Genomic DNA, 18,323 nt, shown 5'->3' on the forward strand with positions numbered 1-18,323 from the left:
ATCTTCTCGTCAACTACTGCCATGTCCAAGACTATTGGGCAAGGTTGAATCCAGTATTCATAGAGAAAAATATAAATTCCTTGGGTGGCAAGCACTACAGAGGAGTTCTTAACCTGGACCCACTGTCTGTTTAGAGACAGACTATTGTTTATTTGTTTGCTTATTTACTTAGTTTTGGTTTTTCGAGATAGGGTTTCTTTGTGTAGCCCTGACTGTCCTGGAATGTGCTTTGTAGAGCAGGCTGACCTTGAACGCACAGGAATCTACCTGCCTCTGCCTCCCAAGTGCTGAGATTAAAGGCATGGGCCACTACTGCTTGGTTAAAGATAGAATTTTAAGGGGCATCTAAGCACTAGCCTCAAGTTATGGTATGTGTGTGTGTGTACATTTTCCCCTGCCCCCTCTGGAGCTTGGACCGAATTTTCCGTCTGATTCCCAACAAGACCATAAGCGACAGGACCTGCCACCACACACCTGTGATCTACCTCAGGTGGCTGCCGAAGGAACCTGTGAGCAGAGGTCAGCCTGGGCTACAAATTGAGACCCTGTTTCAAAGAAACAAAATCAAAACAAAACCAAAATCACTAAGAGAAAGAACCCTATCCACTTTAGGAGCTCGGGCTTACAAGAAGTAGACAACTGGGTTCCACTGTGTTTAAGAAAAGGAATTTCCTAGGAAGTATTTACTAGGAACACGGAGCAACTACCATGTAAGCGGTCCCAGAAATATCCTGGAAAGGATCTTAAAACAAGAAAAAAAAAATGTACTAAGTAGCACAATTTTAAACTTGGGTTCAGCAAAGGAGCAATTCATGCGCAGTGATCAGTTAGTATTTAATACAGATTCTACACTCCAAGCATCCCATAGCGTTTGTGTGTGGACCTGCCCAGCAAAAACACTGCAGTCTTTTCAACTGTATGGGTATTTCCACTTTCCTCCCTGCCCTGATTTTATGTGAAGATTCTTAAAATACACAAGCAATTCATGACTGTCTGGGTTTTTTCTTCTAGTTTTTTTTTTTCTTTTTAAGATTTATTTCATGTATGTGAATGCACTATCACTCTCTTCAGACACAGCAGAAGAGGGCATCAGATCCCATTACAGACGGTTTGAAGCCACCATGTGATTGCCAGGAATTGAACTCAGTACCTCCGGAAGAGCAGTCAGTGCTCTTAACTGCTGAGCCATCTCTCCAGCCCATCTTTCTGGATTTTAAAAAGAGACTCTGATGCCTAATAATATTTAACTTTTCTTATTTTGACAAATGAAGGTAATGGGGGGGAGCAAAATATTGCATGTTCTTTCCTCATATGTAGAATTTGTATTGATATACCTATCACATATGACATAAAACCAGAAGACAGATTATTTGGCTGGGAGAAGGGAACCAAAAAGGGTTAGCCGGGACAATAGGTGTAACATATGAACAAGGACAATTATAAAGATGTATGAAGTACCACAAGATAGGATGTATATTAACGGAAAGAAATAATTTTAAAATCCAGGCTAATAGAATTACTGTGTCCAGACAGCTGATGCTGCCCCATGCATTCGTGACTGTGGAATAGGGGAGCCTTGCCATTCTGAGGCCCATTCTGCCAACACAATTCACTTTTAAAGCAAGATTGTGACCTTTTTTTTTCTTCTCTCAGTTTCTTCTCAGTCTATGTCATTCCCAGGGCTTGGTGAGAAGAGTAATTCAAGAACTTCCTTTATGAAATGGGTTATTTAAGTTCCCTAAGTATGGTTCCCATCAGCTCCTGGTAAGGTTATTTTCTTCCTGGTACTGAACAAAGTTGGCTGCTTTTCACTGACTGCAAGGTGAAACAATTACAGATAAGCTAACTACTACTAATCGCCAGGAAGTGTCTTCTGATATATTTGTAGCAATCTGAAGTTGTTTCATTTGTGTTTTTAGATAGAGCCTTGCTACACAGCCCAGGCTAGTCTGGAACCTACCTTTATCTTGGCTCAGCACCCCAATGCTTCAATTACAGGTGTGTACCATGGTGACAATCTACATTCTGATACTTAGAAGACCTGATGGTTTTATCATTGACACAATCCAAACTGGATAAACTAAAATAGTTCACCCAACTGTCTACTAGTGATGTTAGTAAATGCTTTAAAAAATATGTATTCCAACGCCATCCAGAGGTGTGGGCACCTATGGAGCATCTTCAGGTACAGTTTTGCTGTGGGCAATCGATCATTGTAGCAATACATTTCAAGATGCTGTTTTATTTTCAACAAATTAAACATTTATAATCTCAACCATTGCAGAGAATGTTACAATACAGGGGTTTGCAAAAGAGTAAATTTAGGAGGGGTCATTTGTGAGAACAAAATGTGAGTACATCTTATATCCCATAGCAGAGTTTTCAATGAAAGATCATTTCACATCCTGCAAAAAAGAAAAAAAAAAGAATTAGATTAACATATATGTGATGCTATGAATATGTACATATATTCTGTACCTATAGAATAAATCTGGACATTTATTCTACACATCTGCATGTCTCACTACGTTATAGTATTTAATAATATAAAAAGTTTTCAAAAGCTCAGCAATACCAATAAACATTACAAGTGTTGGAAGATTTCCCTACTTCCACCTTAGACTGTGGCCCAGTTTGCCCGAAAGCTTTCGGAGAAGGCCCCAGCATGGGTGGAGAAAGCCCCAGCATGGGTGAATACTATTGTGGCTTTCTCTAAGCCACAACTGGCCACATTTTGGCTCTGTACCAAGGTTAAGCTGGATTCCCCAACCCCTGCTGAACTCCTTACAACCATTCAGATGTGAAAAAGAAAGTGTCAAGAATGAGACCAGAGGCTTCAAAGAGCTCACAGTTGAGGAATCCATGCTGAATGGCTGGGTGGTCACTGGGTGTGGCTGTGCTTTTCTATCTCATTAGCAAATGTCGAATCTTTGGCTATAAAGTTAGGACTGATCTTCTTTTAAAAATATACCTATTTTTAAAATTTATTTACATTTCAAGTGTTATCCCCTTACCTGGTTCCCACCCACCTACCCACTCTAGCCTCCCTGCCCTTGATTCCCCTACACTGGGGCATATATTGAGCCTTCATAGGACCAAGTACCTCTCCTCCCATTGATGCCTGATAAGGCCAGAGGACTGATCTTTTATATTGGATTTTTGTTTGTTTGAGTTCTCATTTGAATGTTCTTGGGCCACGTGTAATGAAATTGATATATGGATAAAATAAGAGCCATCAAAAAGTTTTCCCTGTTTATTTATTTGTATATCTGCCATTACAGCATCTATATATTATACTTATTTTCTTAATAAATATGTTATCAGGATAAAGACCTTAGGTAATCAGATGACAAAGTCAAGGAGGAAATGACTTGTCTATTAACAAAGTAAATAAAATCCTGCTCAAAGTAGACTGAATAGACCCTAACCTAGGGAATAGATCATAAAGTTATATTTTCTCAACTTCAGAGAAAAGTTCATACCAAATAGGTCAGATTCCATTTCACTTTGTGAGTGTTTGCAAAGTCTTTGGTGATTTTCACTTCTCAAGTTGTTTTAATGTCTGTCTTTTCATTTTCATCTTTGTTTATTTATAGTTTTGCCGTCTTTCTAGGATAATCTGGATGAAATACATTTTATTTTTTTCAGATACCCATATTTTCTTTTTGCTTTAAGAAATTTATGCTTTACCCTTCTTAAATTTTTAAGTGTGTCTGTGTCTGTGTGTGTGTGTGGGTGTGTCTGTGTGTCTCTGCGCGCGCCCGGGAGCGTGCTCGTGTATATGCACCGGGCGCTGTGTGGGTGCCTGTGGAGGTCTGAGACTGTTGGATTCGCAGGAGCTCGTCTTAATTGTGGCAATTGTGACCTGCCGGTAGAAGTGGAAGAAGGAGATTCAGAGCATCTGCATGAAGAGCAACCCCCCTTGACCTCTGAACCATCTCTCCAGCATTGGCCCTCCTGCTGCCACATTCTGAGACAGGGCCTCATGCAGCTCCTCCTGGCCTGGGACTGGTTGTGCCATTTGGGGCTTGCTGGGGCACCACTCTACCAACTGACCTGCATCTCCATCCACTTATTTATAAAGATTTTTTTGAGTCTGAGTTATTTGGAAGACAGAAGCGAGTATGCCAGGGAATCCTGGCCCATTCCTGTGGACGCTGACTTACAGCACAGAGTGAAATCAGTGACAGTGTGCTCAGTAACGAGGTTGTCATCGCCAAAATCACTTCGGATGACTTTGAGCATGTCACAGACCAATGAGTATTAGGATCAAAGCAAACCTAGCCCTAAAATACCAGTACTTCCCATTTCCTAAAGCCTGCTTTGCTCCTACAGTTGTAGTATTTATATATAATGTTAGTGCACACAAGCAATGGAACACTAGAAGTATATTTCAGTGTGGTTTAGTTTACGACCAATGGAAACTTCCCAGCTGATTTCAGTTGTGAAACACGTGCTGCTTCATATTTATTTACTGATTTTTCTTTTGTAAGCACATACCATTTTAAATGAAACTTGTTGACCTCTTCCCATTGCGTGGCTGCAAAATAATAAATTAGAAAGAAATCGTTGTAACTAATGATGTGAGGTAGATGCCATACAAAGAAGTCTGCTGATACAAAGAAAAGTTTTCTTGATGTACATCCAGGTCACCTGACAGGCCTTGGGCACAACAGAAGTGGGCTCCTTGGACCCCACAGCTGCAGTTTCTGATTTACTAAGGCTGAGATGGAGCCTGAAAATGTGTATTTCTACCAAGTACGGAAGCACTGCTAAAGCTGCTAGGATCAAGATGAATTAGAAACTATTCTGTTTTGCTTAATAGGGAACCAACACTGATAACAATTGTTCTCAAGTTTCATCTTAAAATGGCCCAAAGGTAGCTTTCTGAAGTCATGACATCTCTGATTTACACACTCCTGCCGTCAGTCTCGTTCTGAAACCCGGTACAACCCATTCTCCAATTTGCTAAAGTAAATCCTACCACAGGGTCGCCACCTGGGCCTCGAGTATACAGCTGAAAACGTTCAGCTAAATGTTAAATATGTCTTGTCTAATTTTCGATTCACATCATACCATCTTTGACTTACCTCCTTTCTCCAGCTAAAGTGTTGGCCTCAAATCTCATCTAAAGATGACGTACAAAGGATGTGGTTGGTTTTACACAAATACCACATCATTTACTATAAAGGACTTGAGCAACCTCAGATTTGGGGTTTTTAAAACAATCCCCCATGTACCAAGGGATGACTGATCTTAGCTTTTATCTATCTCTTTGTTAAATCAGGCTATAAAGTACTAGAGTATAGAAGCTGAACTCTATTTTTTAAAGTATTTTATTTTACCTTAAGTTATGGATATATCTGTGTGTTGGTGTATGCATATGGACGCAAGTGCCCACAGAGGCCTGACGAGAGCTCCGGATCCCCTGGAGATGGAGCTGCAGACTGTGAGCTACCTGGAGCAGGTGCTGGGAACTGAACCTGACCCTCTGTAAGCGCAGTATGTGCTCTTACTCCTTGTCCTTTTACTCCCATCCATTGGTATCTTGCTTAGCACCGATTGGAGCGTCAGTAAATGGTTGCTGAGTCCATTGACTAAATGTGTCACTTTCCTGGCTATGTGTTAAGAAAGTAAATATTGCAAAGAACCTATAGCTGCTTAGAAACAGATTTCATCCACAAATGCAAAATGATAAACACAGTCACAAAGCTCTCTCTCTCTTGGTAGCTTTTGGTCATCATTGGATTTTTTCATTTTCAGCACAGGAATAACCCTTGCAACCTATTCAATCAAAACCTTAGTAGTCGACTCCTCGGACTTGTGAAGTAGCACTAAAAAATTTGTTTCCCATGTACAAAATATCACAAAATTAGACTGTGGAGTAGATGAATGTCGGAGTAGTCACACGCAGGGGTAGTAAAAGGGAGATTAGAGGCGCTGTGGTTAAACAGCAGGGTAGTGGAGGAAATGAAACCACATCAAGACACTTAATGTCAATTGAGCATAAGGCCACAGCAAGGCTTCATTAAAGCCTTAATTAAAGTCAATTCAATGAGCATACAATGAAATGCTTTGTCAATTTCCATATTTATTGATCATAAAATAATATATGTACATACCCTGAATAAAAAGTATCCCATGGAAGGACTCTGGTATTCTGCCTGGAAGAAATAAGGATGACACAACAAATTAAGCGACACCAGAACAAGGGTGAATCCTTCTTAAGGGTGCGGTGAGTGAGGCTCAATATTACTTTTAGCTATTCCCAAAGACTCGTGTCAGGAGAGAATCATTGTGTTTACATCTAAATCATCTCAACAGCTACCAGTATTCCCCAGAATGGTGTATCTAAAAATATTTCCATTACTATTATGGATTCTGTTTTAAGAACTGTTGTCAGTTGTATGCGTGTTCATCAGTAGGTAGAAAGATAATGTCCGGCTTATTATGCTTCAAAGTCCCTTTTTGACATCTTGATAGAATAAAATAATATGTTGGATGTGGTCACATATGAACAAAGAAAATATAATCTGGGGTTGCTGTTAAAGCAAGGATACAATGAGTGGAAACTGAGGGGCAACTTTGGCCAATGTATGTTTAGTCAATTTGTCGGAAGACATTTTTCTGATATTATTGTATGTGTAGAGCTTTAATGACAAGAATGCTAAATAGGAACAACCATGTGTTTATAACAAGCATATTATGTAGTATTGCTCAAGCAGATCATTCTAAACTTCATGGGAAGAATATTCAACACTTTTTTTGTGTCTATAGTGTTGACTTGTAGCTTTCTGTGTGCATTAATAATTCATTAAATTTATCAGTCAAGCTGTTTTCAAAACTTCCATAAGTCTGGTCATATTCTTTAATCTACTAAATGCCTCTGATATCTATTTAAGTTCATAAATCTTTACTTTATAGAACATATAGCTCTTACTCTCAAAATCTGCACTTAATTCTTATTTTTACTATACCCCTCAAATTACTTACGATTGAAGCATTGATGTTTAAAATGTATACACAGAAACTACATATTTAGGCCCTTGTCTAAAAACAGTTCCTGTGTATATTCAAGAGAGAAAAAAGAACACAGTGAAAATCAAAATATACTAATTACTTAAAGTCAAACCAAGTCAAAGGTTCCCAGGCTGTTTTCATCAGAGGCAGAAGTGTCAATAACTGAAAGAATTTGGAAAGGCAAGCTGAAAGGGAATGTATCTAATGAACAATATTCAAAAATGTTTGAATGCATTAAAAGCCAAGTTTTTTTCTTTCAGAGTTAAGATATCCCACTAGAAAACTATATTTTAAAGTTAATGATCTTGGCCATCACAGCCAGCGTCTATTGTAGTTGGTGTTGTTATTGTTGGCTTTCCCATTTATCTCTTGCATTCTTTGCTCTCAGCATTTCCTAAGGATGTTCCCCTGTGGGAAAATGTCTTCAGGGTTTGCCTTTGTTTAGCCTGTTCTGTGCCTACATCGGGTCCCAAGGCTTCACATACCCTCTGCACCTACAATAGTCTTCCTCAAGACAGAAAATGGCGACCATGTGCCAAATTAGTCCTAAAAATAAATATGACTCAGTCTTTCTCTTACTCAGTCTTTGTGTAAATAGTGAGACTGAAATAACATAGTCAAAATAATTATCACTGGCTAATATAGACATGGTGGAAATTAAGTAAAACTTTATAAGGATGAATTTATTTCTAGAAAATTAATTTCATGTCAACTGACTTTCTTTTTTTGTTGTGGGAATTCTACCATTTTGGGGGTGAGTGGTACTAGAAACTTAACTTAGGCCCTCCACCCCCCACACATGCCAGGCTAATGCTCTGCATTGAGCTATAGCCCCGCATTGGAAGTTCTACAAGTTTAAAGTGCTATTAAATCCCTTCTTAGATTTCTCTTTAAGATAGCAGCAGATAGCTGTATTCAATTGAAGCTAAAATAGGAAGACTTTGGGGGAGGGGGAAATCATGATCATAAAAATAAACTGTAGGATGTTTACTTATCTGTGTCCTTACAAACAAACATGATTTAAGAAGAGTAAAAAATACAGCATCAAGGTTAAGGAATAAGTATCAAGTATCAAGGTTACCAGACCTGAGTAGTGGTAACAGTTTAATAATGAAGTAGCCATCATTAAGCCATAAAGGGAATATCACAATGAAGAGCGTGTGTGTGTGTGTGTGTGTGTGTGTGTGTGTGTGCGCGCGCGCGCGAGTGTGTGGGGTATGTGTGTGTCTTCCCTAGACTAAGGGTCAGTGAACTGTCACCTCTCATACAGCTCATGGAACCTTCTTTAACTACTGTGACTTTCCCTTCTCTCGAGGTAGCAGAACCCATGAAAGCCCAGGCAAGTTCCCAGTAAATCAAAGATGGCAATGCTAGATCAAAAATGTGGTGTCTCCCTTGAAAATGTTACCCAGGATTTTCAACACTAAGAGCATGAGGATATTTTTGTGACATTGCAAATGCAGTTGTTGGTTATGTTTGTGCTAGCTTAGCTGCATTTACCTTACAGGTTGGTGCTAGCCCTAGGTCCTAGTGTTAGCCATGGGAAAAAAATGAAATGTTGACATTTGTTTTATGATATGTATATTTACAAATCCTTATTTTTAATCAATGTTTTAACACTACTTGGACAAAAAAAAATTATGCCACCCTAGCTATTTGTCAACAGGATACAGGGGTGATAAATTGTCCTTGACTGGATTTCCCATTCCTACCTAACACCCAGCTGTTCCCTTTTTCTCCATTAGAGGGTCTCAGAGGGCATGGAAGCCCAGTTTTCCTCAGTGTGAAGGGCTTGTGCTAGCCAGGGTCAGAATATGGAGAGGGAGAAAGACAGCAGGATGCGCTTAAGCAGGTTAGCCAAGGTACATGGTGATTTGCATCTGAAATGTCTCCCAAAGACCAAGCAGTCATCGGAAGCCTGCTGTTGTTAGGAGGTAGAAGACTCTTTCTGAGGAGGTAGGAGGAGGACGTTGCACTTGAAGAATGGGGACAGTACACCTTGTCTCCTCCCTCGTCTTCTCTGTCATAGGCTGCGATCCTTTGTTCAACTGAACACTGTATGATTCTCTGCCTTACCACAGATAGAAAGTAACCCAGTTGTCAAGTTGGCCAAAGCTTGCAATCACTAATATGTTGAACCCAAATACTCCTTTTACTCATTGTGACAGGAAGCTAACACTGAGTACGAACACGAGGGCCTCACCCTGAAGAGGGGTAATCTTTTTTGTTGTTTGTTTTGCTTTTCGAGACAGGGTTTCTCTGTATAGCCCTGTTTGTCCTAGAACTCACTTTGTAGACCAGGCTGGCCTCGAACTCAGAAATCCGTCTGCCTCTGCCTCCCGAGTGCTAGGATTAAAGGCGTGCGCCACCACCGCCCAGCTGAAGAGAGGTAATCTTACAAAGGAGGACCACAGCTGCGGTTAGCGGAAGGGGCTGCCGCAGAGTGGCAAAGCCAGCATGCAGTTGGTATGACATACACTCACTTTGAATCTCTTCATTCTTCTCTCATGCAGTTGAGGGACGAGCTGCAGCAACGGATGCACAACAGAGGACTGGGAGGACATGAACACACACGATGAGCACGGGGGCTCCTCAGCATTGGGCATTAAGATGGCTTCCTGTCTGTCTGTCTGTCTGTCTGTTTCTACCCACTATTCTCACCCCAGGTCAAAGGACAAGAAAAGGAAATGAAAGGTATTATCTAAGACAGCCCATTGAGAGCCCTTTAAAGAACACTAGTGAATAAATCAAGGGGTGGGACAGATGGCTAGTCTTACACTAAGCAGTGGCCCATTATTTGGAGAAGCACTTTGCTGAAGGCCTCGGATCTGTTACAACTGCAACAGGTGCAGCCCCAGGTCACCTCTCTAGGAGGCAAAAAGCCATCTGTCAATGTCTACACTTACTCAAAATAATCCGGTCCAGACCAAGGCCACTTGCAAGTATCAGTTTTCCCTTACAAACATTGTTATCTGGATGCGTCTAGCACACATGCCTGGAAATCTCCTTCATAAATTAAACATTTAAAATGGACCAGGAGCAAGACAACAGGGGACACGAAGATGACAGTAGCAGAAAAGGTAACGAAGACGCGCTTTCTAAAAATGAGATGTCACGCAGGAGAAAATGAACGCACACCTGAGACACAGCTACTGAAAGAGCGGCTCTCTCTTAAGGTCTAGGTTGAGTTGAGCCTCCTTGCTAATATTAAATTCATTTAACAGATGGGTGAGTTTTAGCCCTAGATAATGGTTATCTGTTCATGAATACAACTTGTGTTTGGTATGTAGCTAATCTCGCTTAAAACTTCCATCTGTTCATATGTAAGATTATCCCACGAGGCACGCACTTAGAGTGGAGTTTAAATTTTCATTTACCTTTCCACATACATGTTTTAAAACACACTTTCCTTTTCATTCTCTAAACTGCACCTAGTAGTGGATCCCAAGCTTAAAAGGAATATTATGGTCAAATTGTTTCTATATTTATTAATTTTTCCCAGTGCAGAAGATCAAACCCGGGGCTTGCTTATGCTAGGTGAGAAGTCTGCTTCTACACCTCAGCCCTAGCCAGTTTGTATGTTTTAAGTCCATGCAAAAAAATGAAAAGGACATGCATAGTATGTGTTCACTTATAAGTGGATATTAGCTATAAAATACAGAATAACCATGCTACACTCAATAGACCCAAAGAAGCTAAACAAGAAAGAAAGTCCAAGCAAGGATAAAGTGGGGGGAACAAAATGGTTATAGGAGGAAAATAGAGAGAGGGGTCTGGGTGGGAGAAGGGATGGGAAGGGGAGTGTGTGTGTGTGTGGGGGGGGGTGTTCAGGATCAGGTGTGGGTCAGGAAGGATGGCCAGATGGCCATGAGAATCTGCAAGTGACAGGGATGGGGAGGTGAGGGGCATCTCCAGGGTGAGACAGGGACCTGGGGTAAGGGAGGCTCCAAGAATTAATGGAGGTGACCTTAGCAGAGACTCATAGAAGTGGGGATATGGAACCTGAAGAGGTCACCTCCTGTAGCCAGGCAAGAACTCCAGTGGAGCGATAGAGACACCAAACCCCCCACAAAACTTTCAACCCCAAATTTATCCTGTCTACAAGTAATACAGGGATGGGAAGTGGAGCAGAGACTGAGGGAATGACCAAACAATAACTGGCCCCACTTGACATCCATGCCATGGCAACTACCAGTCTCTGACACTAGTAACGAGACTCTGCTATGCTTGCAGGCAGGAGCATGCTGCCCTCTGAGAGGCTCCACCCAGCAGCTGACTCAGACACATGCACACACCCACAGCCAAACAGTGGATGGAGCTTGGGGACTCTTATGGAAGAATAAGAGGAAGAAATGTGGTCACTAGGAGGCTAGGACCTTCCACAGGAAGACCAACAGAGTCAACTAACCTGGACCCTTGATGCTCCCAGAGACTGAACTACCAACCAAAGAGCGCATGAGGGCTAGACCCCCCCATCCCCCATAAACACACATATGTAGCAGCTGTGCAGCTTGGTCTTAATGTGAGTCCTGAACAAGTGCAGTGGGGGATGTGGATGGGGGTCGGGGGCGAGGGGGGCTGCTGGGAGGCTATCCTAAAAGCTGTTGCCTATCTGTGGGATATATATGTTCTTCTAGCTGGCTGGCCTCAGTGGAAGAGGGTATGCCTCACCCCACACAGACTTAATGTACCAGGGTGGAGGGATGGGGGAGGGCACTTCACCCTCTCAGAGGAGAAGAGGAAGGGGCTGGGGGAGAGATTGTGGGAGGGAGTGATGGGAGCAGCAATTGGGATGTAAAGTGAATGAAAAGGAAAGGAAAGGAAAGGAAAGGAAAGGAAAGGAAAGAAAAGAAAAGAAAAGAAAAGAAAAGAAAAGAAAACCAAAACCAAACAAACCAAACACTACCACTGAAAGAGGCCATGTGCACTTGATGTGAATTAAAACCGGGCTACGCATTTCTCATTACTCTGATAGAAGCTCTCACAATGAGCATCTCCCTCATGATAATGAGCAAGAATAGAAGGTGATATTTCCAGTTCACACTGCTACTTGTCTTTTAAAATAATTGCCAGATGAGACTAATTTTCTCTTATATTAATATCACCCTAAATAATTTGCTCTACTTATTCATTTGTTCTTAGACTTATTTTTTGTCATTGAATACAAATTGATAAAGGATGGATTTTCTTTACATGGTTTTTACTTATTTATTACCATATTTCAAGCATTCAGAGTTGTGTTTGAAACACACTAGGAAATAAATAATTGTGAGCAAGTGAATATAAGGCACATGTAGATACTGACATGAAAAGTAATTATATAATAAATATTAATTTTCATTTCATTTCAATTCACATAATAAACTTATTTTCCTCCACATGGTACTGAAGAATGAAACACTGGGCTACACTATCAGACCCAGACATAATTTATAGAGTAAAATATATGAGTTTGGTCTTACTATATGCTAGATAAATCTGTTTTTAAAAATGAGTTTTCTCTTAGACACATACTTGTGACTACTTACCACAACATTTGAATTTCCCAACTTCTGTGTCTTTGAATAGTGAAATAAGAACTGTTAAGACAGAAAGAGTGAGTTATCCATAAAAGATCTATGACTTTCTTTATTCTGGCTAGTATATATATATTCAGGAAAATCACCTTACCCTCTTAGTATTATCTTTCTCACTTTGTTCCTAGTGAAGATATATATATATATATTATTATACATTATAAAACTTCATGTTACATACTTTGAAATTCACAATATATTATGAATTATGTAAAAATGTAAAACATGACACATATGTTATATTTCAAACATAGGACTAAAATTGCTTAAGCATCCATTGCTCAAAAATCAGTGGAGGACTGATTAAAAGTGGACAGTGATCTTTTCTACAAATTTATTACGAAGAAAATAATTGGAAGGATTATCAATGTTTAATAGTGGTGGGACAGGAAGTTACAATACAGTCACACAATGGAATATGCAGAGTAAACAACTAAAGAATAAACAGTAAAATATTTTTAATTGTCATCACTAAATAAGGCCATGAGTTATTTTTTTCTGCCATAAGTCTGTGGCTTATAGGAGTCATATCTTTTTTTTTTTTAATCTCGTTTGCTCTCAGCACCAAAGAAAGACAATGGATAGATTTTTACTGTTATGTGTTTTATCTTAATTAGGGAAAATTACATTTCAGGGGAACATCATCACTAGAAAGAATAATTTGCCTTCAAACTATCCAAGTGTCCTTCTTTGGGTTACTCTCTGTGGAAGCTGGAGTGTATCAGCAATCACAGGATATGTTTGGGATGCTGATGAAATAACATCATTCAGAACTTAAGACTTCACCTTTAGTAAGGGAGTTTTAAAGTTCGTTCAACCAAGGCACAGGCTAGAACCTGAAGTCTAATGGTATGTGATCTCCCACACTCCCACCCAGTCTTCACCTAGGACAAAACATTCTCCCAGAAGAATCAAATAATTCCAGTCAGAAACCAGGACACAGACACAAACAGAACTTTCAAACTAACACTGACAGTGCGGTTGGCCAGTTTGTCCTTCCTCCTTGTTGGCTTGTTTGCTTGTTAAGTTTGTTTGCTTGGTTATTTTTCCCAGTACCAGAACAAAAGCTCAGGCCTCACATTCCAGCCAAGTGCTCTCCCCAGCTATATTTTTCTATTCTTAGGTCCTAGGATACAACAAAATATCATGTCCTAAGTGCAGACCATAAAAATGTAGCAACTTAGTTTCATTCTTGTTCCCAATTATATATACACGTGTGAGAAAAATTAAAACAGTATGATGATAAATTTCCTCTATCAGACCACATTTCATGCTTGCAGGAGACGTGTGATTTCCCAGTTAGCTGAGTATGAGCTCCACCAATACTATCCTAACAGAGAAACTGAAGTATCAGCTTCTTATTCCCAGTCAGTGTGTCCTGTAGCTCGTGCTGACAGCCTTCCTAAATTGTGTACATTTCAAGGAGAAGGAACTTCAAGTCATTTGGTTGGTGGGCTGCCTACAGGACTTAGGCAGAGCCTTACCTGAGGCTTCTGGGAAATCTCCATCACTATACGGCAAAGCTCCCTCAGTGCAACAGATGCCTAAGGCAGACAAGAGAACACATGGGCTATGTTTCAGTTTGCACTATATCTGCACAGGGGGTGAGATTCCAGATGTTGGAAGCACAAGGATAGCCTATCAGCACTGCAAAGGTGACTTGCTGCAGTCCCGTGAAACTCTGCAGGAGTCCTCTTGATTGCTCTCAGATCAATCTAAAACATCCTCGGGCCAAGGTGATGGCTGGGCAGGTGGCAAAGTTGGCTGAGATAGCAAGAGAACTTGAGTTCAAATCTCCAGCCCCTACATAAAAGTCTTGCATAGCTACGTGTGTATGTCACTCCAGCACTAGGATGGAGACAGGTAGATACTAGGAGATGGCTGGGGGTCAGTCTAGACACAATGGCAAACTCTGGGTTCTGTGGGATTCTCGACTCAGAAAACAAGGTAGAAAGCAATGGAGGAAGATGCCTCATGTCTTCCTCTGGTGTCTGCTTGGGTGTACATGGGCATGCATTCCCGTGTACACAGACCACACACACACACACACACACACACACACACACACACACACACACACAAACTTGAGCACACATAAAACAAACAACGAAACAAATCTTTCTCTGCAGCAGCTATGCAGCAGTTGAGGTTACACTGTGGCCCACTTACACAGTTCTCAACACTCACGGAGACACCATGGAACTCTATGACTAAGACAACCTGGGCAGTGCCAGCTAGGGATTAGTCTCCTGGCTTGTAGGGAAATGCATGTGCATGCCAAAGCTGTGAGCTTCACTGAACATTACTCATTACTGGCTAATTTGAAAATCCTGCAATTGCTCTCAAACAATGAGGATTGAAGGACAAGAAGCCCGTGTGTGGTGCTAGTCTGAGTTCCACCCTTTGCAGGCTGCTGACTGCACACCCCAGGATCAGGTTTGTCAGAGCATCAGAGGGCAGAATTAGGGCAGGAATCCTGCGGTTGGCAGTCAGTTGGGCGTGGTAGGGAGTGGCTCAAATGGACAAGCAAGGGCAAACCCAGCTTTGCACAGGACCTAGCAGAGTCTGCTGTGAGCCATTGGTTCCTTAATAAGTTCGTTTCTGAAGTCATGAGAAGCCGGGGCACAGAGAGGCAATGTGAATAGTGTTAAAGCATGGGCTGAGAAGGTGAACAGCCTGAGATCAGCAGTGTGGATCCCATTGCTACTCCGTTTCTACATTGGTTACTTAATCTTTCAAAACTTTAGTTTCTTTAGCCAGAAATCAGGGGTGATGTCACTGCAGGAAGTTCCTGCCCGGATTAAGGTCAGGACAAGCCCTTGGTTTAATTTACCACTGTGGGTACTCTCGATTTAGAAGCTGTAAGAGAAGATCGTTCCACACCTACTGCGGATGGCTGAGGTGAGAAACAAAGTTGGAGCTACCATGCAGTGCCCTTCAGATCCTTTCTCCACAGAGGTCTGGTTTTGTCTCCTCCCTCCCATCTATTTGTCTTCCAGGCAACTTGTTGGGATATATATGGATAGTACAAAATGAACCATGTATACATGGAGTTTCAACGCGTTACAAAAAACTTTCCTGTACACAATTTCCATTCTGTTCTTAAAACACAGGGGCAAGGCACATAGGACAGGGCATGCTGCTCTTTTGTAGAGAGGAAGTGAGGTCCTATAAGATGGTGACTTCTCCAGTACCTTAAGAGGTTGTAGTTGACAGAGAGTGGCCTGGGAGCCAGGCCTTTTACCCATGAATATGCTTTGGAGGGCTCATCACTGTCCATTGATGTATAGTTGACTATTTCTCAGTTGTTTCATGGTCTTGGGGTATCTCATATGTACTTGCTGGTTAATGCTCTACCACTGAGGCCCAGCCAGCAGCTAAGGGGAGCTGAATAAAGTACCGAGTCTGGTAAGTCCTTCCCTACTTGGCCCCTTCAGGTAGATCTATGACAATCTGGTAATAAAAACAACTACGGTTTTGTTTTGTTTTGTTTTGTTTCCTCAAATAGCCCATATAGAAATGCCACAAAATCCAAAGTAACAACAACAACAAAAAGGTACTTGGCTATGTTCCATGTCAAAGATGCATCTCAATTGAAGAGGACTATACTTATATATGTAGGTTGTTTCACCTTAGGAAACTGACGAGGCTGAATGAGGTTTGGCAATAACACTGACCTTTGGGAACATTTCAAAATAAATGTATTTTCCTAGCTTTTCTTTATAAGAAGCCATTATTCTCAACAATTCTTTAAAGACTTTAATATATAGGACAGGTAATAATTTATCCCATATTAATGGATCTTAAAGATTTTTATTTTTATATTTGACAAAAGTATCTGGAAGCACTACCTGATAATTGTGCAATTAATAAAATATCACTTCATAAACAGTTAGTGATATTTAAAGTCTCAGAATATATTGAAATATACATTTACATGTGAAAGACAGGAATAGTACATATATATGCCAGGCTCTTTATAAAAAGCCACACAGAAATGAGGTTCAACAAAGAGTTAGTTTGTGGAGCTAGGGAGCTGACCCAGTGTTTAAAGGGCTTGTTACATAAACGAGGGGACCAGAGTTTGGATCCTAGAACTCACATAGATGCTAGGTGAGTGTGTCAGTCCCATTTCAACCTCATAAGGTGGAGACAGGGAATCCCTAGAGCAAGCTGGCTAGCAAGACTGGCCACATAGGCAAGGTTTGTGTTTGATTGAGAATCCTGCCCCAGCAAATAAGGCAGGAGAGTGATGGAAGATGATCTCTGACATCAGTATTGAGCCTTCACATGCATGGGCACACATGTACAGCGTGTTCCTTTCCTGTCCCAGACACATGCACACACATATATATGCAGGTACCACACACACACCATAAATAGAAAAAGAATATTTTTAAAGTTAATTTATATTGATAGAGTTTAAGTAAGTTTTTTTAAGGTATACAGTGGGTATTATGGATATAAAAATGGTTCTGAAGCTGTTCCTGAATTTTAAGTTCAACACAAAGGCTTACTTGCTAATATCCCCACGACATACATCTGAAGGTGCTTCTTGTGGTTTGAGTATGTCTCCCAGAGACTCACTGAACACTTGGTTCTGAGTTTGTGGAGTCTGTGGAGCCTTTAGGCAGTGGAGTTTTTATTGGAGAAAGAGGGTCCCGGTAGGTGGGCCATGAGGCTTTGTAGCCTGGAGTCACTTCCTGCCATTATCTGCTTCCTGTGTGCTGATGCAGTGTGACCCGCCAGCCTCCTGCTTCTGTATCAAACGTAAACCTTTCTCCACTCAAGCTGCTTTCCTTGGGATGTTGTTATCACAGCAAAAAGAAAGTAACTACAGCAGAAATCGGAGTTTAAAAAATGGATTTGAAATAGTGCCCAAAAGAGATCTCCCTTCCCTCTCCTCTCCCTAAGCCCAAGCAAATGCCTCTAACTTCTGGCAGGGGAACCTCTACAGCTAGGAAAGACATTACACAGGGCTAGTCCTGTGCTTCCCCGACTCTGATCCCATCAGGAGGACCATAGGAAAAGTCACTTGGCCTTGGCCAGAGGGTGTATTTGAGGCACATAAGTTTCTCTCCAGGTTCCTGGCAGAGCTGACTAAGAAAGTAAAACTCTGCATCCTTGCACTCAGAGCTGCAGGTGGACGAATCAGTGGATGAAGATGACACCATCTTTCCTGCTCCTCATTTCTCCCTGTGCAGGAGCACTGCTAGCCCTCAGTCCTCCCCATCTCCCCCTGTGGAGGAGAACTGCTAGCCCTCAGTTCTCCCCCATCCCGTGGGAAGAGAAGTGAACTGCTTCCTGGCCATCCTGGAAGCAGGAAACTGGGAACACACAGTTCAGCCTTTTGTCTCATCTGCCAGCACACTGGTCTGCTATACTCCTGTGGTGTCGGCTTCTGCTCTGTGAAGACCCAGGGCCACTGCCTGAACTGGTCTAGAAAACTTGGTTCTGGTGCAAAAACACACAGTTATTGGGTATTGTATTTTTAAAACAAAATTTGATCTTAAAAATTAGCATTTGAATAGTTCACAGTTTCCAAAAATAAATTTATTTTACTTAAAGATGGAAAAGCTAGCCTTCTAAAGCACAGGCCTATAGCACTGGCATTGCATGGAGATAACACAGTAGCATCTAATATGCGACAAGTCTTAAAGATGGAAAAGCTAGCCTTCTAAAGCACAGGCCTATAGCACTGGCATTGCATGGAGATAACGCAGTAGC

At 41.2% G+C, this 18,323-nt stretch overlaps 1 protein-coding gene across 2 annotated transcripts in view; it reads right to left on the minus strand.

Moving 5' to 3' along the window:
* Window positions 1–2,222: 2,222 nt before the first annotated feature.
* The window catches only part of Nmu (neuromedin U), a 30,628-nt gene continuing 14,527 nt past the window's right edge, over window positions 2,223–18,323 (minus strand). The window contains exons 4-10 of one of the 2 annotated variants that reach the window (XM_021162806.1): window positions 14,081–14,140; window positions 12,691–12,720; window positions 12,549–12,599; window positions 9,504–9,572; window positions 6,123–6,164; window positions 4,501–4,540; window positions 2,223–2,405 (exon numbers count right to left, since the gene is read on the minus strand). In XM_021162806.1, coding sequence (XP_021018465.1) covers window positions 4,505–4,540; window positions 6,123–6,164; window positions 9,504–9,572; window positions 12,549–12,599; window positions 12,691–12,720; window positions 14,081–14,140 — 288 coding nt within the window. In that variant the 3' untranslated portion in view covers window positions 2,223–2,405; window positions 4,501–4,504. The remainder of the gene's footprint in view (window positions 2,406–4,500; window positions 4,541–6,122; window positions 6,165–9,503; window positions 9,573–12,548; window positions 12,600–12,690; window positions 12,721–14,080; window positions 14,141–18,323) is intronic. The other variant, XM_021162807.1, reaches the window with a different exon arrangement.

The sequence above is a fragment of the Mus caroli genome, chromosome 5, assembly GCF_900094665.2.
Source record: "Mus caroli chromosome 5, CAROLI_EIJ_v1.1, whole genome shotgun sequence".
NCBI lineage: Eukaryota > Metazoa > Chordata > Mammalia > Rodentia > Muridae > Mus > Mus caroli.